At 41.9% G+C, this 20,082-nt stretch overlaps 2 protein-coding genes across 6 annotated transcripts; one reads left to right on the forward strand and one right to left on the reverse strand.

The window, feature by feature from the left end:
* Window positions 1–9,928: 9,928 nt before the first annotated feature.
* LOC140914797 (uncharacterized) lies at window positions 9,929–12,603 on the reverse strand. Its single transcript, XM_073353470.1, has 2 exons — window positions 11,458–12,603; window positions 9,929–11,016 (listed from the first exon to the last, which is right to left on the reverse strand). The coding sequence occupies exons 1-2, from the start codon at window positions 12,286–12,288 to the stop codon at window positions 10,915–10,917; spliced, it is 933 nt and encodes a 310-aa protein (XP_073209571.1). The 5' UTR covers window positions 12,289–12,603; the 3' UTR covers window positions 9,929–10,914.
* On the forward strand, window positions 10,953–19,814 carry HNRNPH3 (heterogeneous nuclear ribonucleoprotein H3). Of its 5 annotated transcripts, none has more exons than XM_073353464.1 (11): window positions 10,953–11,016; window positions 11,458–11,707; window positions 13,371–13,506; window positions 14,057–14,195; window positions 14,751–14,938; window positions 15,332–15,418; window positions 15,718–15,833; window positions 18,026–18,161; window positions 18,863–18,943; window positions 19,023–19,112; window positions 19,511–19,814. In XM_073353464.1, exons 3-11 carry the CDS (start codon window positions 13,392–13,394, stop codon window positions 19,585–19,587), a joined length of 1,029 nt encoding a protein of 342 aa, XP_073209565.1. In that variant the 5' UTR covers window positions 10,953–11,016; window positions 11,458–11,707; window positions 13,371–13,391; the 3' UTR covers window positions 19,588–19,814. The 5 variants fall into 5 exon arrangements, with proteins under 5 accessions (XP_073209565.1, XP_073209569.1, XP_073209566.1 ...); XM_073353468.1 differs by having other exon boundaries at window positions 10,959–11,016; window positions 14,751–14,893; XM_073353465.1 differs by having other exon boundaries at window positions 11,002–11,016; window positions 11,586–11,707.
* The last annotated feature ends 268 nt before the right edge of the window (window positions 19,815–20,082 follow it).

Below are 20,082 nucleotides of genomic sequence, written 5' to 3' on the forward strand. Positions count from 1 at the left end.
CCCACAGTCTTACAAGGGTCACACCTTGACCAGACTGGAGGATCTGGTCTTTAAAGTACTGGGACTTCAGTAAATCAGTGAATCTTCCAAAACTCACTCATTGTTACTGCTGATGGATTGAAGTTTGCCAATCTGCTAACTCCAATTATCTTCCTCGATTACGTGCAGCCAGTGATCCCAAATTACAGACGTAAAATAATGATTGCTTAATAACATATCTTTCTTGAACAACTGATCCTCCGTAACTTACAACATGCTAGCTCTTTATTTCTCTAGGGGAACAGTTCTGAATCTTAACCCTTATAAATACAATGAAACAAAATGAAGGCCTGCTAAAATATCAGGGGGGTTTTAATCAGAGTTTATCAGTAATGTTTTGAAACACTGCCATCTTGTGGCAGTTTTGAAACATAACATAATCTACTTTCCCATTTTTGTTTAAGTGATCAACACTTTTTGAAATACATCAGCTGATGTAAGGATTGAAAATAACCATTAAGTATTGCCAACTCTCAGGAGTCTCACAATATTTGGTGGTTTTTTTTAAAGCCCCATATCCTGCAGTCAGATAATTACAAGAAAATCTATGCTTTCATTTTTTAAAGTAAATTTCTAGACCTCGTTGTAGAGATCTTGAAAATGTGAACCTAACAGCACCCAAAGCAGAAGGCAAATAAAAATAAACTTTTTTAAAACTAAAAACCTCAAGATTTTTAGCCAATCTCATCATTTTGGGAAGCTTGACTCATAATTTTTTTAACAGGTAGGACTGGCAATCCTAATGGTGTCCAGAGACACTGCAGGTTCCACAATAGGTTTTTCCTGAATGGGTAGATTAAATCGTGGCCAGAGCCAGTGATAGGCATTATAGGCACATGCCTAGAATTTCAGGGTTTAGTTTCTAGCCATCATGATTACAAAGAAAAGATTGGGAATGTGATTTGAATGTTACAGATTCAGCAACATCTAAGCCTACAGACATGGTTGGGGGGGGGGACAATCACATGCACCTCAATGGGATTTTAAGTTACAATACCCACTGCTCCAGGGGGCCCCAGCAGAGGACTGTGTGACAGGAGCGAAAAGAGTGCTGTAAGCATAACACATCCACATAAGTAGCTACACCACGCCTACTGAGCTAAATACTGAGGAGACCTGTACTGCCATTCCTGATGTTCCTACGAGGAGTGACAGCACTGCTATTCCTGAAGGAGTTATAAACTGGCCCCATGCCACTACTCCTGGCTCTCTGTGAAGGGAAGGGAACCTCTTTCCACCACCACTCCAAATGGGAGTTGGGGCATGCTTCAAGCTTATTTAATCCAGTCCTGGGTTAAGTAGGGATGGTTCTAGGATTTCTTTTGGAAGGGGAGAGGGAGTGTAAGGATTTCCTTCTGTTCTCTTGAAACTGCATCAATGTTGATGAGTATGGCTATGTTTTAAAATGTTTAATGTAAGAAAGACAGTTTAGATAAATTAGACTAGACAGAGGCAATGCGAGCATCCACGGACAGCTCTACCAATATTCCTCAAACCTTATCTTGTGAAACCACCTCTTGTAATGAAAGGGTAGTGAATTCTGCATCCCAGTTTAATACTTTGCCTCTCTGGTGAGACTGACAGAGTGCCAGTTGGTACCAAGTTTTTAGTGATATGGACAATTCCACTGGGAATTGGACTGAATCTACCACAATCATCAAGTAGCACAATTTTTTATTCTCTACTAAAGTGAGCTAAAGTTGAACCAACCACACAGAGGTGAAAGGCTCTTTATCCCATTAACAATTCCCCAAGCTTTCTATTCCTCCTGTTCTTCCCTGTTGGAAAAAAATCATCCCACTTCATTAAAAAGAAAACACAAGTTTCGGAAATTGTAGGAATTACTCTGGTCTTTATTCCCCAGGTCATTTTGACTCCCTGCTCAGTTTCCTTTCAGCATACAATCAAGAGCCATTCTATTGCAACTGCTTGCCAGACCAGATTTCAATAAATTTGTGTAAGCAGTGTCAGGATGAGCTCCACCCTGACATCTGGTGGTGAGGTGTGGCAAGTTGTGGAAAAGAACTTCAGGGGCCGATCTCATTTGCATAGGCACACCCACCACGCCTAGAATGAGACCATAGCTGCCCAAATGGTCACTTTGGCTGCTGTGGGATCCCCAGTGTCTCTGTTATTGGGGCAGGAAGAATAAATTGTTATTACCCTGATTATGGGAACTGTGCTTGGAACTGTACGTGGCCTTTTGTTATGATGGAGGGATTCACCATCAACTAAGTAGCACTCGCTAGGCAAGGGTCATGGGTTCCAAAACTGTGTGAATGGAGAGAGGCTGGGGACAAGTATTAATACTTGGTGGCATGGGCCCCTTGGGGAGGGCCTTACATGCTAATTGCACTTCCTCCTCTCTCCACTGTGGAATATCAGAGCTAATTTTGATTTCATTAGAAGTCTAGTTATAGGCTGCTGAGCTCACTTTGGGCTGACAGTGCACCAGCACTGGGGCTCCCCTATTATAAGCTGAATTCACCTAAGAGCTGAAATCACCGAGTGTTGTGTTAAGTAGTGGGGGAGCCTGAAGATATAGTGTGGAGCAGTTTGCGGGACGGCTGGTGAAGCAGTTCGACGCGGAGCAGTGTGTGGATGGCAGGAGCTGCTTGTGGGCCGTGGAGCTGAGTGAAGGAGTTCGTGGGGTGGCTGGCGAAGCTGAGCGAAGGAGTTCGTGGGGCGGCTGGCGGAGCGGAGCACAGCTGAGCGAAGGAGTTTGTGGGGCGGCTGGCGGAGTGGAGCGCCGCTATGGAGTGGTCAGCTTCAGATCACGTAAGGTGCCTCTTACCCCTGTCCCATTTCCACCCAGGTTGGGAGGTAAAGCTCCACAGATAAACTTTCGAACTCTGGGGCTGCCCTGACCAGGGACAGAGACTTTTGGGGCATTGGACTTTTGGGACTTTGGGGTTGCTGGACTCAAGAACCAAAGGGAAAAGGGCATGCCCCAATTTGCCTGGGGTGGGTTTTTTTTGCTCATGGGTTGTGTTATGAATCCTGTTGGTGGTGTTTCCCCAACATAATGCCACATTGTTTCTCTCTGTTATTAAAAGACTTTTGCTACACTCAGACTATGTGCTTGCGAGAGGAGAAGTATTGCCTCTTGGAGGCGCCCAGCGGGGGTGGTATATATTTGTCCCAGGTCACTGGGTGGGGGCTCGAGCCGGTTTGCATTGTGTGATTGGAATGGAACCCCTAGATATTGAACCCGGCCCTTGTTGCTGCCAACTCTGACGGGCAGAAGGGTTACATTTGTTTTCCTGCTCGGTTGCTCTAATGCTTTTCAAAAATTCAAATAATCTGGAACAAAATTAGTTTATTCCTAAAACACATATCAACCTCAAAAAATGTGCTTCTTAAAAAAAATTTCAACATTTTTCTTTTGAAAAAAAGAATTTAGCGTTCATAATAGTTGATGTTAACAACACTGATTTGAAGCTCTCTCTACCAGCAGAATATCAGATACTGAAGTCCTATGCAAGTAAAAAATGAACGGAAGTGGAGTTTGTGTAAGGTCAGGCCCAGTTTAAGTATAGCACAGGTAATAACATTTTAATTGCTTTTAAAAATTTTTTTTTTTTAAACTTACATCTTCAAGGAGACAAACTGCTGTAATATTTCCACAAAATGATTGACATATAAACACATTGACTGTGAAGAAAGAAATCTGCATTCTTTTCGTCTTTACGAAGTTGCTTTTAAAAGTTCTGTCAAAGAGCAGACTAAACTAATCTTTCTCCAAGCACTAGCACAAATCTCAAAGTTAATGTTTCAGTAGGTGTGCAGAAAGACTTGATAATTTGTATGCTAGTAAGTCTTTCTCATGACACCCCTACACCTAAGACATACTTTTAGCCCAATTTCATGAGGCACCAAGCTTTTTGTGCTTCCAGAATATCAGGCCCAGTTTTAACTATTTAAAATTTGTTTTTATATAGTTGTATAGCCACTGATATTACTGGATCCTTAATATAATCTAGCCCAGAGGAGGGCACCGGTTAGGGGAGGCTGTGCCTCCCCAAACAGCCAGGCATAGCTTGGCCCCCGCCCCCTATCCAACCCCCACACTTCTCGCCCCCTGATAGCCCCCCTGCGACCCCTGCCTCATCCAACTCCCCCTGTTCCCCGACAGCTCCCCGCAGACCCCTGCCCTATCCACACACACACCCTGCTCCCCGTCCCCTGACTGCCCCTGGACCCCCCGCCCCTAACTGCCCCCCACCGCCCCATCCAACCCCCCCTCCTTCCTGACTGCCCCCCTGGGAGTGGTTTCCCCAGGGATTGAAATTAGCGGTGGGTGTTTGAATTTCCGGAGGGGGGAGGGGGGGGGGAAAGGAGTCAGGGCCGATGAAGGGTCAGACTGTGAGGTGAAGGCAGGCTGTACGGCACCCTAGTAAAAACTGAAAAATGGTTTCATGACCAAATTTTATTAGATTTAACTCATGTTTTAAAATCATCACACAAAATTAAAAGTTGGCTACTCAAGCCTTCTATGAAGCACTAAGTCTACATCTTCCTTAGTTTTTTGTTATAATTTTGCACAACTCTGTTAAGGAACTTCTTGAATATAATGCGTTCATCTTTGGTGGCTTCTTGTGTGTCCGGTACTTCCATTCCTTCAATTGATATGCTCATTAGTTCATTCACATGATCAGGCAGAAGGCAACTTCTTTCAGAATACAAAGTTTTATTTAATGATGAAAAAGAATGCTCAACTGTAGCTGTTGTGACTGGGAGTAGCAAGAGATGAATTCCTACTTCTTTCATCCCAGGAAACATAGCACAAAGATCGGGTCGAACCACTAGCAATGATAAAAAAGAAGTTGAAGTCAAATCTTCATTCATATGATATTCCACTCTGTGTTCAAAGTCTCTATTTTGTCCTGATCACATAGCAGCCCCATTGCTGGTAGTGCCTCACTCCACTCAACTTTTAATAGGACAGGCATCTGTAAAAGCTACGTAAAGGTTGAGTAGAATCCAGAAGTTGCCGTTGTAGATTTTTAAGAATCAAGTCTGTGTACTTTTTCAGTTGTCTTAACAAAACACTTCTTGCCCTCTTCACTTAAGGATTCAATATAAATGCCTTCATTAGTCAACTTCTGGACTGAAGTCTTTGCTTCTTCCAGTACTTTTTCAATGAATAGCTCTCTGATTGATCCAAATGTAGCTTCTATTGCTGGACAAAGATCTACTACTGTTGTAGTAGATTCCTGGATGGCATTGTTTAAAATGACCCAAGTGGTTTCAACAGTAGACTTACAAGAGAGAGAATGGTAATAGTCTTCTCTGAACGTAGTAGCAAAAATAATCCACCAGCCTCACTACTTAGATCCATCCCATCTTGGTAGATACTTTCCAAAGTCAGTAATAACAGCTGGAGTAATTTTAAGACAACAGCCAAGGATTGCTCATGAGAAAGCCAGAGGGTTTTCCCAGGTTGGACGAATAGGATCTTCTATATTTTCCAATATATTCAGGTCTTTTTGGACTCTTGCTGAAAAAATATAATGAAGAAGACATTAAATTTATAGCTTTTTTCATGTCTTTTGAAGATTCTGCAGCTCATACTAGTGCTAGTTGCAGTAGATGGCCTTTGCAGTGTGTATAGGAGAGATTAGGGTTACACTTTTCTCTGAGCAAAGCTTGTACTCCACCATGTCTTCCAGAGAAGTTTGCAGCTCCATCAAATGCACAAGCAGCCATCTGTTTGGGGTCCAATTGACAAGCATTTAACTCTAAGATGTGGGTTGTCAGAGATGCAGCCGATGAGTCTTCTATAACTTGAACATCTAGAAATGCATCTACTGGCCTACCACTGACATCAAGATAACGTACACAATGACTTAATACTTGATGCCCATTTGCATTGGTGCATTCATCAGCCATGTATGCAATTTTTTTGAATGTGGTGAGAGAGTTCTTCACTTTTTCAACTGTTGAGTCTTTCACCGTTGTACCGCATACTTGTAGCCAGTCAGTTAAGTTTCTTGCAGAAAGATAGTGAGCATTTGCTGGTCTTGTTTGGAACTAGTGTTCAATTACAGGATGAACAAGTGACAATGCACTTAACATTGGCCTCCAGTTTGTAGTGTGTGGTATCTCTTGCTTAAATAGAAAGTAGAATGCCACAGCCATGTTTGTTCGCATGAACTGTGTTGTGTCTCCAGCATTCTTAACAGCCTCATTAAGTACTTCTAAAATTGGCTTTGAAAGTGGGCTTATAAGGCTTTCTGAATGTTGATGCAGTCCAGAGGCCTGGTGTTTTGCTGCCTTTTCATGTAGTTTGTCAGCATTGGCTTTGCTAATCAGTCTGACAAACCAAGCTCCTCCACTTTTACCAATTATAGCATTGAAAAAGCTTTCCTTCTTCCTAAGGCTTTTTTTCTTTTATTTTTTTTTTTTGTACAAGAGGTGCACCAGTAGCCATCTTTTGTAACTTCAATAAATGGGAACACTTTGACCAACAAACATCGGGAACTGCCTTTACGTTTTGGAGACACAGTTTCTTCAGTAGGTAGCTGTATTTGTGCTTCGGGCTGGTCAGATATAGATACACCACTTGAACCTTCAGATGACATGTTGATATATTCTTGGTTCTTCGTGTGGTTAGTTTTTGAGGCCTTTGAGTGGAAAAATTGTTGTATTGTTTTTTGTCTTTTCATTTTCACTTTCACCTGCAACATATGAAAGAGATATGAATAAATTAAATGTTTTGTTAGGATAATGCAAATTTAACATGAGGATAATGTAAAATACACCAAAACACATAACAGGTCTAGATTTCTAAAAAAAAATATTTTTTTTAAAAATGTATTTAATTTAAATTGACTTTTGAAAAGTAAGCCATCATGGGATAAGAGGAAAGTCCTCTCATGGATCAGTAACTGTTTAAAAGATAGGAAACAAATTACCAGTTTTCAGAATAGAGAAAGATAAATAGTGGTATCCCTGTGGGGTCGGTACTGGGACCATTACTGTTCAACATATTCATAAATGATCTAGAAAAATGGGTAAACAGTGAGGTGGCAAAATTTGCAGATGATGCAAAACTATTCAAGATAGTCTACTTTGGACTTAACTAAGAGTTACACAGGGATTTCACAAAACTGGGCGACTGGGCAACAAAATGGCAGATGAAATTCAATGTTGATAAATGCAAAGTAATGCACGTTGGAAAACAATCTCAACTATACATACAAAATGATGGGGTCTAAATTAGCTGTTAACACTCAAGAAAGAGAGGTTGGAGTCATTGTGGATGGTTCTCTGAAAATATCCACTCAATGTGCAGCAGCAGTCAACAAAGCAAACAGACTGTTGGGAATCATTATGAAAGGATTAGATAATAAGACAGAAAATATCATTTTGCCTCTGTATAAATCAATGGTACATGCACACCTTGAATACTGTGTGCAGATCTGGTCACCCCATCCCAAAAAAAGATATATATGAATTGGAAGAGGTACAGAGATGGGCAACTAAAATGATTAGGGGTATAAAACAGAAGGAGAGATTAAAATGACTGGGAATTTTCATCTTAGAAAAAAAGAGACAACGAAGGGGGGATATGATAGAGGTCTATAAAATCTTGACTGGTGTGAAGAAAGTGAATAAGGAAATGTTTTTTTAATCCTTCACGTAACACAAGAACTAACAGTCACCCAATGAAATTAATAGGTAGCAGGTTTTAAAAAAAACAAAAGGAAGTACTTCTCCACACAACATAAAGTCAACCTGTGGAACTCTTTGCCAGGGGATTCCATGAAGACCAAAATTATAACAGGATTAAAAAAAAGAACTAGATCCGTTCCTGGAGAATAGGTTCATCAATGGCTATTAGCCAGGACGGGGAGGGATGCAACACCATGCTCTGAATGTCCCTAGTCTGTTTGCCACAAGCTGGGAATGGGTGACAGGGGATGGATCACTTGATGATTACCTGTTCCGTTCATTCTCTCTGAAGCACCTGGCCTTGACCACTGTCAGAAGACAGGATACTGGGCTATATGGACCATTGGTCTGACCCAGTATGACCATTCTTATATAAAAATTAATTATAATAATGTTTAGTACAGATACTCCCCAACATAATGACCTCTCAAGTTAGCAACGATGTGAGATAACAACCTTGGAAAATAATGCATTTAAAAAATCTTGGCCTACTAGGCAACATATGTATATAAGTTTCCATCCCCAGTCACAAATCTAGCATTCTGGAGCAAAGTCACCAAAATATAGCCTAACAAACATTTATTTAACGTCCCCTCACTTTTCCCTCCACCACACCCCACTCACCGGTGTTGTCCTTGGTCAGTGGAGACTCAAAGTTGGGGGACAAGAAGGCACCTTGCTCGTTCCTCCAGCTGCTCACTGTTTGCTCTGTCCAGTTGTTCGTTGTACTACCATTCACTCCACTGCTCTCTTGCAAAGGGCCCTGCACAGTGGCCCTTCTGCTACCACCGTGACCTCTGCAAGTTCATCTCTTGAGGTTCCACTGGCTCTCAGTGATTTCAGCTGAGATCTCAGTGGGGGAACCTCTCTGCTAATGCAGGCTGGGCCGTCTCTTCCACAGAAACACTGTCCCATAGCAGGTCTAAGCACTTAGCCTGATTATCAGTGATTTCAGCTGTAGTGGTCACTTAACAGAACAAAAGACTCTCTATGGAGCCTAATCAGCTCTGTCTTTAAACAGTGGAGAGGGGCAGGTCAAATCGTACTTGTGACTCAGACAGACCATCAAGCAAAACACCTGTCCCCACCCTCTCTCTTGATGCCCTCAGTCAATACAGGCTAAATACAGTTCTACTGCCTTTTACTCATACAATAAGAACAACAACATTTCATTACCCCCCTCCCCCGCATTCAAATGATTTGTAACCCAACCCCAGCCAAAATCTATCACTTGGGCAACACAGCTCTGTTTGCTAGATACCTAGGTAGATTAGGTATAAATGTAAATACAGGCTGGTCCTGAAGCCTTTCCCCCAGATCATCACTAGCTGTCAGGGAGAGCTTATTTAGACTTTGCTTACAAATCATAATTTGAAATTATTAGGTTGGCCAACATCACTGAAATGAATGCACTGATACTGTCATAAAAATCAACAGCTGTATAAGTAAGCTAGTCTATGTTCATACTTTTCAAATCTATTATACTTTTTCAGATACATGTATTTTATCCTATGCTTTTAAAGTGTGTATTAATGTTTCAATTTCAATTCAAATTTCCAGTCACTAAATTGGCATGTAACTAGTTCACAAAACTGGGGTGTGGGGAAATTCAGGGGGGTGTAGGTGTGAAAGTAGAATGAATTATATTGAAATTAGAATTCATTAAAGAAATGCTACTTGAAGGGTTTGTTGAAATATAGTTGTCAGAAAGAGAAACATTAAGGAGTGTGAGACAATGGGTCCTCAAACTAATTAACTTAGAGCTCCTACTGAGCTAGGAGATTGGTAAAGGTTAGTATGCAAAGAAGATATGTATGTATATTTGTCAGTTTCTGCTTCCTTTTGTCTCTTATGTTAAATTGGCTTTGGCTTATTTGTATAAATAAGTTAGCTTGAGCCTCAGAGAGGGGCTCACATATCTGGGTGCATCGGCAAAGCGCTTTGCTAATAAACAGAGTGGTCTGACAAATTATGTGAGTCCTGAATCTGACTTTGACATAGGGAAATCACTGCCCGGGACCCCTGCCCCATCCAACCACCCCTTCTCCCAAACTGCCCCCCCACTGGGACCCCTGCCCCATCCACACCACCTGCTCCCTGTCCCCTAACTGCCCGCTGCCACCCTGACCAACCTTTCCTCTCCTTCCTGACTGCCCCCCCCCGGGACCCCTGCCCCCATTCAATCCCTGTTCCCCGCCCTCTGACTGCCCTGACCACCCCTAATGGTGGAATCTCCATCCTTAAAGGTTTTTAAGGCCCGACTTGACAAAGCCCTGGCTGTGATGATTTAGTTCAGGGGTGGCCAACCCATGGCTCCAGAGCCAACCTTCAGAGGTTAATATGCAGCTCTTGGCATAGGTGCTGACTCTGGGGCTGGAGCTACAAATGCTAAGTTTCCAATGTGCTGTGGGGTGCTCACTGCTCAATCCCCTGCTCTGCCCCAGGCCCTGCCCCCACTCCACCCCTTTTCGGATGGTTCCTGCTCCTTCCCTGGAGCCTACAATTCCCTCATGCCTCCCACCCTCGGAGCTTACTGCGCACAAGAAACAGCTGATCGCGGGAGGCATGGGGAAGGAGTGGGAGACGCTGATTGGTGGGCCTGCTGGCAGGTGCTAGGTACTGGATGGGGGAGCTGCTGACATATTACTGTGGCTCTTTGGCAATGTATATTGCTAAATTCTGGCTCCTACTCAGGCTCAGGTTGACCACCCCTGATTTAGTTGGGGATTGGTCCTGCTTTGAGCAGGGGGTTGGACTAGATGACCTCCTGAGGCCTCTTCCAACCCTGGTCTTCTATGATTCTATGACTTTTATTGAGTTGCTCCAGACCTGACAGGGGCGAATACAGTTTTAGGACTATGTTAAAGTGAACGAAAGAGAAAAGAATTACAGCTTTGGCTTGACTAGGCTCTCGGGCGGAGTATAAGCCTGGCCACTGCTCTCAGCCTACTCCTTAATAATGCTACTGACAGCAGAGCATGTGAGTGGTTGAGGGTGATGTTTGTGGCCAGCTGGAAAAGCCCCAAGCCGCACTACAATTACAAAGGTCTCAAGACTTTCTGTCTCCCCACCCGCCCACAAGGCAAACGGCTAGAAAACGCGCTCCCCTTCTTTATCCTGAATGTGCAGGGACATGACCGTCGCTCGTCCCCAAGGCAAACACCCCAAACCTGCGCGCGCAGTGAGTGTATGCCGTGGCTACGATAACCACTGCGCATAGGCGGGCTCGCCTCCCCCCGGGCAGAGGTCACCTGAACGAGAGATCGCGGCCCGCGAGGTGGGGAGCCAGCCCGTGAACGGGTAGGCAGCAGGCGGAGGGGGAAAGGTGCTGGCCTGCGCGGTGGGAAGGGGGGGCGGTCACGGCGTCCCAGGTGAGAGGGAAGCTGCCGCCTGTGGGGCGGGAACACGGGATTTCGCGCCTCAGGGCGGAGCTGTCTAGTTCCGTTACAAAGGCACAATAGACCTCCCTACCGCTACCCTCTACCCAACAACTACGCATGCGCCTCCGCCACCACCCTTTCCCTCTGTTCTGGAGTCTAGCGGGATGTCTAAGCAGCACCTTGGCGTTGCCTGTGCGCTATTAAGGACACATGCTATTGGTATTATAACGAATGCCTTACGCATGCGCGCTTACGCCCACTGTTTTGTAACGCATGCGCCCTTGCACCTACTAGGCACTCGGGAATTATTGTCGAGCAGTATCTTTCATTCGTGCATGCGCTGTTCTTCATCTTGACTTAGGTGCGCATGCGCATTTCCCAGTACCTTGGACGTAAGCAGAGCTGGGGTTCTGTGCGCAGCGTGGCTATCGCGATACTTGTGTGCCCGCGACGCCATCCTACCTGCTTGTTTCTGCCTTCGCTGCGTAGTTTGCCGAGCAAGCAACGCGCCCGCCGGTGAGAAGAGAGGAGGCGGAGGTTTCTTCGCCCTCCCGACCCCCACCATAGAGCCTACCGTCGCTGCACATCGAGGAGAGTGTGAGGATCTCCCGGTGAGTACGGGGAGAAGGGCCCGAGCTCGCCGCAGCCCAGCCCGCCCGGTGTGCCCGGAGGAGGTGGCTGCCGCAGTTCGGGCCCTGGGGGCGGACGGACATCTCCGCCCCCGAGCAGGGGGGCGGGCAGGGGTGTTGAGGGCGCTGAAGGCCGCGAGAACCCTCTCGGTAGGGGAGGTGCGGCGGCGACTCTTCGCGGGGCCTAGCTCGGGCGCGGCCGCCATTTTGAGTGGTGGCGTTGAACGCGGCAGTGGCTGCGGGAGCCCGGTTGCACGGCGGAGCAGCCTTTGAGCGGGTGTGGATGGAGGCTGCGAGGTCCCTGGGGAGATGGGAGTAGGCGCCTGAGGCATCCCCTGTGGGGGGGGATAGGAGTTCGGGAGGTGGGGGTGGCTAAGGAGCTGCGGTAAATGGCGCCTGAGAGCGGGCGGGAGAGGCGCGCACTTGGCGGTAGTTAGTATTGCGGCCTGGCTGAGCGGCAGCGGCGACCACAAAGGCGGGCGGCAACGGCGAGAGACGTTTCGGCCTTGCTGATGAAGAGGCGGGGCCGCGGTGTAACGCGTGCGGGCTCTCGCCATTGTCATCCCCGCGCCCAGCCTCGCGGCCTATTGTGAGACCCCCATGGGATTAGTGCGATCCGAGGCGCGGACTGACTGAGTCTCCCGCTCTGTGGAGGGATCTGCCTCATGCACAGTGGATTAGTCGTCCCCCTTCCCCGGGTTCCTGCAGCTTGCTCCCCAAAGACTTCCTCTGCCGGGATAATATTTTCTGCCTCACAAGGGTGTTGTGGGAATTAATCCATTAACAGATACACTGCGCTTGGAAGACAAAATTGATTTATGTAAGTGCTAATATTAGTAGTTATAGTATAATAGTAATAAAAAAATCATGTCTCTTGTTGGCACAGTAGCATATATTTGCTTTAAAACTAAATCTCGTGTTTTGATGCTTAATTCATACAAAAGTCTCTCTAGTTTTGTTCTTGATGCGTTCTGGTAGTAACAGTAATAATCTCGTTTGTCACATTTGAATCATTATCTTGGTCAAATTTGAATCCTAGAATAATATTAATGAGATGAAAAAAGTGCCATAACCGGGGACCCAAGTTACAACTCAGCTTTAACTTGTATTCTTGTTCCATATCTACCCCTGACTCTCAGATAGTCCTTGTTTTCTATATTCCTTTTTAATTGTCTCTTCAGGTTTTTAACGTAAAGCATTCTGATCTTTAGTAAAGTTATTCTCATGTCTTCAAAAAGGCCCATACAGCAGGCCAAGTTAAAAATGGGACATTATTCTTAATTTGTCAAGAGTTAAGGGGTATTTTTTTGTAGAATCTCAAACCACCGCCCCCTGCAAGTGAAGATGTGAGTGCATGTGAGAGACACTGTCAGACTGTAGAGGGATTGTGTACTGAGTTTTGTCTGCTTTGTTCAACTAAATCTGAGGCAGGACAGTACTCTGTGTCATATTTGATACCCTTCTGGATGTATCTTGCATATTATAGTACAATTCCAGAACGTAACATTAATGGAGTGTATGATGCATCATATTAGCTTGTAACTGAGGTAAAATTAAATGTGTATGGAGTAGGGTTTTGGGAAGGAGGGGGTAGCAGTACCTTATGATTCTAAAACACTGACTTTTTCTCCTTTGTTTTTTGTAGTGTGTTGATTTAAGTAACAAGATGGACTGGACTGGGAAACACAATGGTCCAAATGATACATCTAGTGATGGAACAGTACGACTTCGTGGACTGCCTTTTGGTTGTAGCAAAGAGGAGATTGTTCAGTTCTTTCAAGGTATCTCTAGTATAGTCAAAATACAGTGACTTCGTTTTTACGTTTCTCTCACATCAGTGTTTCACATAGTTTAACTTTTAATATCCACTTTTTTGGGTGGGAGGGGGAGTCTTTGTTTTAAACTTAGATTGTTTTTCCAAACTGTGAATTATGCTCTTCTAATTAAAGTACAAATAAATTTAGATTCAGTAAAGACTAGAATATGTCTAACTTTTAGTCAGGGTAGTAAATGTATCATGCATATTGAAATAACTTACTCTGTTTGTTAGAATTTGGAGCACAGTTAAAATATTTGACTGGTAGTTATGATATCTTCATATAATGTGGGCGGACTTATTCCTGTATAGCATAAACAAAAACACTACTAGAACAAATATGGCTAAACCATTAATTTTTAATGAAAAATCATTGGCTTGTCTTGTTGGGTGACGGGGGAAAACTAAGCTATTTTTTTGTTGTTTAGATTTGCTTTAAGTATTTGCTACAGTTGGGAATGTTTCAGCCTTTAACACTGTTCCCCTTGATGGGGTTATTTGTCCTTGGGTTAAAGGGTTGGAAATCGTGCCAAATGGGATAACATTGACGCTGGACTACCAGGGGAGAAGCACAGGGGAGGCCTTCGTGCAGTTTGCTTCAAAGGAGATAGCAGAAAATGCTCTGGGGAAACACAAGGAAAGAATAGGGCACAGGTGGGGATGGAGAGTTTGGGATGGTGTTAAATCTTTTTTTTGGGGGTTGTGGGTCAGTAATGCTTTTTTGGGGGGTGGGGACCATAATATTTTAACTGGCTATTTTAAAGAATTTATAATTATGATCCTAAGTTTAACTTGGAAAATACAATAGATTTGGGGGGTGGGGGAAGATAGTAATACTATGTAGTTTGCTAAAATCAGAATTTTGTCTTTTTGTATAGGGTATTCTATGATAAATCTATAGTCAGCCATTTTTCAGCTGTATTATTTCATATTGGGGGAACAAGTTTCAGAGACTTTTGAATTTAATTTTTACAGTTAGAATTTTCAAGTAGTAAATTTTACCAATGTAAAGTTTTCTTTTGATACACTTAAGAATCTTAAGGCTTTAGGTGAAACTTAAGTTGTATGGTATCTCTAGTCACTTTTTTTATTGGATTTTGCATTTAGTTATAGAAATGACTGTACAAAATTATTTAAATATCTGTTGTAACTTTCAAAGAGCTTATGCATGTATTCTTATTTGTGCCTTGAAAATCCTCTCTTACTTAGGTACATTGAAATCTTCAAAAGTAGTAAGAGTGAAATCAGAGGATTCTATGACCCACCAAGAAGAATGATGGGACAACAACGACCTGGACCATATGATAGACCATTAGGAGGAAGAGGGGGTTATTATGGAGCTGGGCGTGGAAGTATGTATGACAGAATGCGTCGAGGAGGTGGTGGATATGACGGTGGTATGTGTATCTAATGAGCAAAGGTTCTGTTGTCAGTTTCTTCATGTTTCTGACATTTTAGTCAAGAAATAGAGAAATGGCAGTAATTTCAGTACCTACTAGGTTTGGAGAGTCTTTTTGAAATCTGGATTGTTATCTATGGTGTCATTACCAAATGGGACTTGTTGAAAATGGTGACATGTGTTTATAAAGGTAAAGGAATGGTATGAGAACACATCAGGAAATTATTATTTTTAATTGATGCAGGAAATTTTTCATTTACACTTGATGCTGAGAAATCCTACTATCATCAGCACATAACAGAAGTTACCAAAAGGTTGCAAAAATGTTGTTCATATATTATAGTTTTGTAATTATAGCACATTCACACACTCTTTTTCTTAAATTGTACAGGATATGGTGGCTTTGATGATTATGGTGGCTATAATAACTATGGCTATGGAAATGATGGCTATGATGACAGAATGAGAGATGGGAGAGGTAAAATCAAGAATTAAAAATTTTATACATAATGTGCTCTTCTAAAGGGTTTTCTCAAAGAACAGATATTGGTCTTCATATGAGAAGTAACCACCAGATTGTCAATTAAAGTAAAAATATCTGGCATGTATGAGTGTTGGGGTTAAAATGTTTTTGTTACCAAGGTTTGGGTTATGGGTGTACTTTGTCCCAGTCAAGAGTGGCAGTTACATGATGTGTATACTTTGAAAATAGCAACCAATGGTAGTAATTGAGTCTTTCCAGCCTTTCATGAGGTACTCAAGTGTACTGTTTTACAGGTATGGGAGGACATGGCTATGGTGGAGCTGGAGATGCAAGTTCAGGTTTCCATGGTGGTCATTTTGTTCATATGAGAGGATTGCCTTTTCGAGCTACAGAAAATGATATTGCTAATGTAAGTATGATAAGAAAATTTCTCCTACTGTTGTGCTGTAGCTTTTCATGTTGCTGTCTCTCCAAGACATAGCTATTCTTCATGGTTCTCCATGTTTTTGTTCTAAGAGTTAGCAATTAATCCCATTGACTCTATTGTAGCTTCTCTTGCAGCGGAAACAATTGCTTGTATCTGCAGCAACACAACACTAAACTCACAATTTAAGGTTGGGCTTTTCAGAGGTATTGGAGATAAGCACCCATCACTCTCTCACTTTTAGTGAAAGTTGGGTGCCTAACTCCCTTAAATGCTTTTTAAATTCCCATCCTAACCTACATAGTTGTTCTTTTGACTAGAAGTCTGAGAAAATTACCAGGTTTATGGCTTAGCCCTGTGTTTCCAGTCCCATTGGTTGAGATTTAGTTGTAGAAAGTGTTCTTGGTATGAGAGCTCCTGATTTAAATATAACTTTTCAAAATTATTAGAATGTTACTAGCACACTGTGAAACAGCAGAAATAATTAAAACTGAACAGTTCTTAAAAATTGGGCGGGGGGGCCTTTGTGATATTTCTGATGTCAGATTTCCAAACCAGCAGGTGGGTAGTTACTAAACTTTTTTGGACATAAATGAAAACTATTTAGGTTCTACTTCAGCTTAAGTGGTGCCACTCTCTGATTACCCTCTGGCTTTTCTCCATACTAGACTTGTTATCCAACAGCAGTTATCTCTCAAATAGATGGAGCTAATAGCTTCTAGCCTTTCAAAAGGTGGGATTTCAAGCCTGTATTTAGATGATGCAAAGCAGTTTTTTTCTAGCAGGTGATGTTAGCTTGTCAAATTTGGAAATAATTGCAGTTCTAAGGCTAGAGGCAGCCATCATCTATAAGATGATCTCTTGCATAACTGCCCTAGAGTAATTCCTGTATCAAGCCCAATAACTTGTGGTTTGAAATACAAAATATTTTTTCAAAAGATATGCAAGCTTGATTTAAAGACTCCAAGTGACTGATCATTACATTCATTGTTAAATTGTTCCAATCCTGATTTGGGGGGGAAAAACATGTCTCAAAAATTTCAAAATGAAAACATAATTTCAGCTTCCTGTCATTGGATCCTTTTATGGTAAAGAACTTGACTACAAAGCTTTGGTGCAGAGCACACTTATGTAGGACTGGTAGTTTGCTTGATGTGTGATCCTAAAATTATTACTGAGCCCATGGACTAGTGGTTTTGCTGAGGTGGGAGTGCCACTGGTCCAAAAACCTTTCATTACTTATTCGGTACTTTGGCTTTCATGTGGCACAGGCAACAACCATGATTTGGCTTACCGTATTTCTCAATTTCCCAGATACGCACCTTACCCAGGTATCTCGTTATGCCCCAGTTCTGCAAACACATACTTAAGTGTTTGCAGGTTAGGAGCTTTAACAGTACACTACCATTTTAACAAGTTATCTATGTGCTACTTAAAAGCTTTCGATTCTGAAAGCATTTACCTAATTGAAGCTTTTGTTTTCTCTCAAATGTTGTTCTCCTGTGGATGGAATGCCATTGTCTTATCAGACCTACTCAGACTGACCATGTTGCTCTTTAGGTTTATATTCTCTGTAAGCAGCAGTTAAAGAGGTCACAATTCTACCAATTCACACGTTCAAGTACCCTTTAGTTTATTAAATTTGATTCAGCTACTGTTCTACAATATTTAACTTCAAAGTATTGTTATACTAGTTATACCAGTTGTGGGAAATGTCAAGTGCAAAGGACAAGATCCATGAGTCCAGAGTTCTATTTTTGGCTCTATTGGCTTGTTTTGTTTCCTTTTACAAATCACTTACCTTTCTGTATCTAGTCTACCTGTTTGACAAATGGGATAATACTTAAGAATTTATCTGTAAGACAGCTAAATTTTGTAAAGTGAGATCCTTGGATAAATCTTAATATTATAAGATGAGGTAGTATTCATACAGAATATAGTCATGTCTAGAAAGAGAATTAATCTGTTCATACTCTAGGAATAAGAAACATTGGACTGACTGAGCAAATTAGAATCAAAAATATTGGGTAATTCCAAACATTTTCTTTTTAAGTTGTCACTTATCATGATGAGCTCTTTAAAATCGTAATTTAAATGTTGGTTCTAAAGCTGTTTAATACAATGCTTGAATATTTTGATATTTGTGAATGAACATTGTTAATTTGTAAATCTTTTAGTTTTTTTCACCACTGAATCCTATAAGAGTTCACATTGATATTGGGGCAGATGGAAGAGCAACAGGAGAAGCAGATGTGGAGTTTGTAACACATGAAGATGCAGTGGCTGCCATGTCTAAGGATAAAAATAACATGCGTAAGTATTACCAATGTGAACTTGAACCATTCAATGACCAGCCCTAATTAGATTCCTAGGTCTTTTGTGCAGCTACTTAGATGAGAGCTGTCAGTGGGTGTTGTAAAAACTTAAGATGAAACTGACAGCATGCTCTCAGCTCACTTCTTTCTTCCGCCTACCTTCTGCTTTCTCTATGAAATACATATTTTATTGGCAGTAGGAAGGAGAAGCAGTTCTTAAGGTGCTATGAACGTGAATAGAGCCAACTAGCCTGAGGAATAGTGGAAGTAGAGAGTGGAGGCAGGCTCTTGCCTTTAGACACTCCACATCTGCAGATCCTGAAAGTTCCTTTAAATATGTGAGCTTGCACCTACGCTGCATTGCGGTGTGGCTTGATTTTCCTGTTTGTTTTTTTAATGGCTTGATTTCATCTTAATAGCTTGTGGAAAAATAACATTGAAAGTCTGAAACCTGTTTACCCACAGAGCATGTGCAACATATGCTGCCCTGTCTGTATATCTCAGCTCTGGCATGGGATGACCACATGCAGAGTAAGAGGTTTCATTGTCCATTTAAGTCATTGTCTTTTTGAGACTACCAATAAGGGTGCAAATTGTGACAGTAGTCATAATGAATATGGACAGTTATCTATTAGGAACTAATCTAACACCGACTCTCTGACCTAAAATACTGAGTAGGTTTTTTTTTTATTATTAAAGAACATCGATATATTGAACTGTTTCTGAATTCAACTGCTGGAGGAGGCTCTGGAATGGGAGGCTATGGCAGAGATGGAATGGGTATGTATGGCTTCAAATTTTAGTTCATTAGCAAATAGAAACTTGATCTCATTATAACATTGCATGTTTTACCTTCCAGATCAAGGAGGTTATGGTTCTGTTGGCAGAATGGGAATGGGTAGCAATTACAGCGGAGGATATGGTACTCCTGATGGCTTGGGTGGATATGGTAAGTAGTGGTTTTGTTTTTAATTACATGAATTAGCTACAAGAGTTCTACTGTTACTTTGAAAGTTTTTGTGCAGTTTTAAAGTGAGAACTTGAAATTTTAGAATTGAAACATTTTTAAAACTTGAATTTTTTTTTTTTTTTTTTTACCAGAGGTAATGTCTTTATTATAGACCACCTTTGCTCCCACTGGTGAATGAATCAAATTTTTCTGGCAACTGTGGCAATTGTTTTCATACAGAAAGAAATATTGGGGAAAAGGAACATTTTCAGCTGCTTTTCAATGCAATTTAACAGTTTAAAAACAAGGGGTCCATATCCTCTGACTAAGCAGGTCTCAGTGGATCAAATGGAGAACTACTTCTGAAACTGATAACTGTTTAATCACTTACTTTGTAGGTCGTGGCAGTGGAAATAGTGGTGGATACTATGGGCAAGGCAGTATGGGTGGAGGTGGATGGCGTGGAATGTATTGAAGAGTGACCTGGCTTCTACTACAAAATACCCTGGAAGAAACAGTATCTGGTCTACTAGACTTTCTTACAAAATTTAATTTCTTTTGTATTTTAAGAACTTTATAATGACTGAAGGAATGTGTTTTCACAATATTATTTGGTAAGCAACAGATTGTGATGGGAAAATCTGTTTTCTGTAGGTTTTATTTGTTGCATACTCTGACTTTAAATAAATTTTTATATTCAAACCACTGATGTTGATACTTTTTATACTAGTTACTCCTAAGGATGTATTGCATATTCAAGAATGCATTTGGTTTAAGATGTACTATTGGTTTATTAAAGGTGGTTGTACTGTAACTTCTCTGAACACTGATTCAGTTCTCTGTAAACATGGTATAATTGAATCTTAGATTAAAGAGACACTTGTTAAAAGGAATAAGATAGAAAAGTAGATTAGTTTGGTTTTGGTTACAACTTATTCTAAATTGACTTTCCAGTATATACTACAAAAAA

The sequence above is a fragment of the Lepidochelys kempii genome, chromosome 7, assembly GCF_965140265.1.
Source record: "Lepidochelys kempii isolate rLepKem1 chromosome 7, rLepKem1.hap2, whole genome shotgun sequence".
Taxonomy (NCBI): Eukaryota; Metazoa; Chordata; order Testudines; family Cheloniidae; genus Lepidochelys; species Lepidochelys kempii.

Excerpts from the sequence above, each read along its gene's own strand:
- LOC140914797 (XM_073353470.1), bottom strand. The coding sequence starts at position 12,288 with ATGACAATGGCGAGAGCCCGCACGCGTTACACCGCGGCCCCGCCTCTT. Across the intron at positions 11,017-11,457 it reads TGGGAAATGCGCATGCGCAC|CCGTTCACGGGCTGGCTCCC; the intron begins CTAAGTCAAGAT and ends CCTGCTGCCTAC.
- HNRNPH3 (XM_073353464.1), top strand. The coding sequence starts at position 13,392 with ATGGACTGGACTGGGAAACACAATGGTCCAAATGATACATCTAGTGAT. Across the intron at positions 15,419-15,717 it reads CAGAATGAGAGATGGGAGAG|GTATGGGAGGACATGGCTAT; the intron begins GTAAAATCAAGA and ends ACTGTTTTACAG. Across the intron at positions 18,162-18,862 it reads TAAGGATAAAAATAACATGC|AACATCGATATATTGAACTG; the intron begins GTAAGTATTACC and ends TTATTATTAAAG.